The sequence below is a fragment of the Penaeus monodon genome, chromosome 40 (assembly GCF_015228065.2).
Source record: "Penaeus monodon isolate SGIC_2016 chromosome 40, NSTDA_Pmon_1, whole genome shotgun sequence".
NCBI classification, from domain to species: domain Eukaryota; kingdom Metazoa; phylum Arthropoda; class Malacostraca; order Decapoda; family Penaeidae; genus Penaeus; species Penaeus monodon.
Window position 1 is genome coordinate 10,278,556 of NC_051425.1, and position 2,870 is coordinate 10,281,425.

At 36.7% G+C, this 2,870-nt stretch overlaps 1 protein-coding gene across 1 annotated transcript in view; it reads right to left on the reverse strand.

Annotated features, from left to right (window-relative positions):
- Positions 1 to 1,239: 1,239 nt before the first annotated feature.
- The window catches only part of LOC119597918 (gastrula zinc finger protein XlCGF8.2DB-like), a 42,488-nt gene continuing 40,857 nt past the window's right edge, over positions 1,240 to 2,870 (reverse strand). The window contains exon 2 of the mRNA XM_037947584.1: positions 1,240 to 2,589. Within this exon, the coding sequence (XP_037803512.1) occupies positions 1,513 to 2,589 (1,077 nt within the window). The 3' untranslated portion in view covers positions 1,240 to 1,512. The remainder of the gene's footprint in view (positions 2,590 to 2,870) is intronic.

Consider the following 2,870-nt stretch of genomic DNA (forward strand, 5'->3'; position numbering starts at 1 on the left):
TGTGCATGATGTTGCTGCTGTCCTCTTGTTGTTTCTATGATGTCTAATTATTTGTAAATAAAACCAGATAATGACTTATAGTTATTTTTATATCTCAAGAATACTTATATTTCTGTACAAAATACTGGTAAATACAAACAACAGCAATTAGTAATGCTATAGCAATGTAAAATTTAACCCATTTCTGACGGGTAGTATTCATAAAGGCCCAGGCCTCGCTGCCGGGGGCTTATATCGTCACCCGATCATGTGCGACCACTCATGCCAAATACCAACATCCCATGCCGTTTCTTCGTAATACTACGAAGATATGTTGCATTTTCAGTTTTCATTATTTTCTAAAGTCTCTACTTGCCAAACTTCCTGATAAATCGAGACTGAAGGATACTTTTGTTGTTATATAGACTCCATAGTTGATCATTATTCGGTCTATAGTCCGAATAAAATAAGCAGTGTGTGGCATCAAGTTGAAATCGTCGGTTTGTTGTGTTTTTTTTTTTTTTTTTTGTTGCATGGTAAAAATGAGAAAGTGTTAAAACCGACTTAATCACACTTTCAGTGGCAGAAAAATAATCTTTTGCCGTGATTGTAACAAAAAAAAACTCATGGCATGGTCATGGATACATCATGGCATGTGTGTACATGCCCCGGCAGATGGTCCCGCCATGCCATGGCATGTGCGTACATGCCACCCGTCGGCAATGGGTTAAGTAAGCCACCATTCATCACCACTTGCCATTTTGCACAATTATGGTGATGTAGTAACATCCTCGTATAATTTGATTCAGTGTACAAAAAAGACAAGATAAAAAAAAAGGCACCGTGCAATATTTTTGCCAGACAGAATTCCCTTTAATTCATTATTATAAGGGAAGTTTGCTAGAGAGAAGTGGCACTATACCAGGGTTGAGCTTAGTAGACTTATGGATCCCCATCTGGGTGACTTAATCACAGAAGGAAAATTCAGCATGCAAAAGCAATGCATGGTTAAGATAACAAAATTCTGCTGGGAGATGAAACATTCATATTAATGACTAGAACTGTTTCCAAATGGCCAACAACCTTCCCTCCAGTGAGGAGGAGGGGGAAAGAGGTAGAGCAACTTATTGTAACACAGTGGATAGCAGCGGATGTGTCTTCTCACCACCTTCAGTCAATGACAGAAGCCATAACTGTACACCTATGTGTGAGAAATCTCTATGAAAATCAAACTGTTAACTATGGTGACTAAAATTCATATTACAACAAATGGAAGTTTAATCCACTAGAGACCTACACTTTGAGAATATTATTTACAATATATATGTTCAAGAAAATATGAATCTCCATAACCTAGAATAATTTCTCCCCAATAATGTCAACAGGATGTATGTTCCTTGCAGAAATCCTTGTAGTTTCATGTCTCACTAAATTGCTTCTCTGAGTTAACAGATACCTACAAAGGCACAAATATAAAACCTGTATACTCTATGCACTCGTATAATTTTTTTCTAAGTGACTGCCTATATAGTTCTACTTCAAATGGATTTGTAAGTGACTTACAAGATCATTTTTTGAAGAGAATGACTCCCGGCAAACCTTACAGCCATATGGATTCACTTTTGTATGTAACCTCTTGTGCCTGACGAGAATAATTTTCGCTGAGAAGGTCTTATCGCAACTATCACACCTATAGGGTTTTTCCTTTGTATGTACTCGCACATGCTTCACTAGATTACTTCTCAATGAGAAGGCTTTACAACAAATCTCACAGGTATATGGCTTCTCCTTTGTGTGTATGCGCTTGTGTTTTACTAAATTATTTTTCATTGAAAAAGCTTTCTCACAAATGTCACAGATATATGGCTTCTCCTCTGTATGTATTCTCATGTGTCCTACAAGAATACTTTTCTGTATGAAGGCCTTACTGCAAATCTCACAGCTATATGGCTTCTCCTTTGTATGTACTCTCATATGGTATATTAGGTGACTTTTCAGTGAGAAGGCCTTATTGCAAATCTCACAGATATATGGCCTCTCCTGTGTATGAACTTTCATGTGCCTTTCTAGATTAATTTTTTGTGAGAAGGCCTTACTGCAAATCTCGCAGCTATATGGCTTCTCCTTTGTGTGTACTCTCATATGAATCAAAAGATTACTCTTACCAGTGAATTTCTTGCCACACACCTCACAAGCAAAACGTTTCCTTTTTTCAACTGCTTTTCGATGAGTAACCTCATGATCTTCCTCATGTGTTGCCTCATCACCAACAGATGAGCACTTGTTCCCATATTCTTCAACAATAAATGGTGCTGTTGGTAACATGGCATGAGAATCCTGAATCATAGTATATGATTTTTTTTCTTTTGCTTCATATTTGACATTTTGAACATCTTCAAAGAAAGGAAATTCACATTTAATTTTTGGCTTAATCTCTTTATCCCTTGATTCATCCGCATAATCAAGTGGTTCTTCCTTTATTTCTACAGAGTTCTCCTCCGTGATGTCTTCAGTGACCTCTTCTTTGATACTGATTCCTGCGTCAGGTATCTCTCCGTCTATGCGTGGGGCTGAAGGCATCCAGTTGGAGGGGAAACTCATCATTGCCATCTGAAAGACAAGAGACAGCATATCAACACTGCTAATGATGAAAATAGAAAAGTCATATATGATTAGATTATGCTTAAAAAAAGTTAGAAGAACAACATAACCAATAGCGGTAACCAAATTTCATGTACAAAGAAATAATAAGATTATTACTCTATAGGCTATCAGAAGAATATCTAGAGCAGAAAAACAATGGAAATTAATGATGGGGGTTGTGATAAAGTATGAATCATATCTAAAATTAGCCTTGAGTTGACAATAAAACTTTTAATCCTTGACATAAT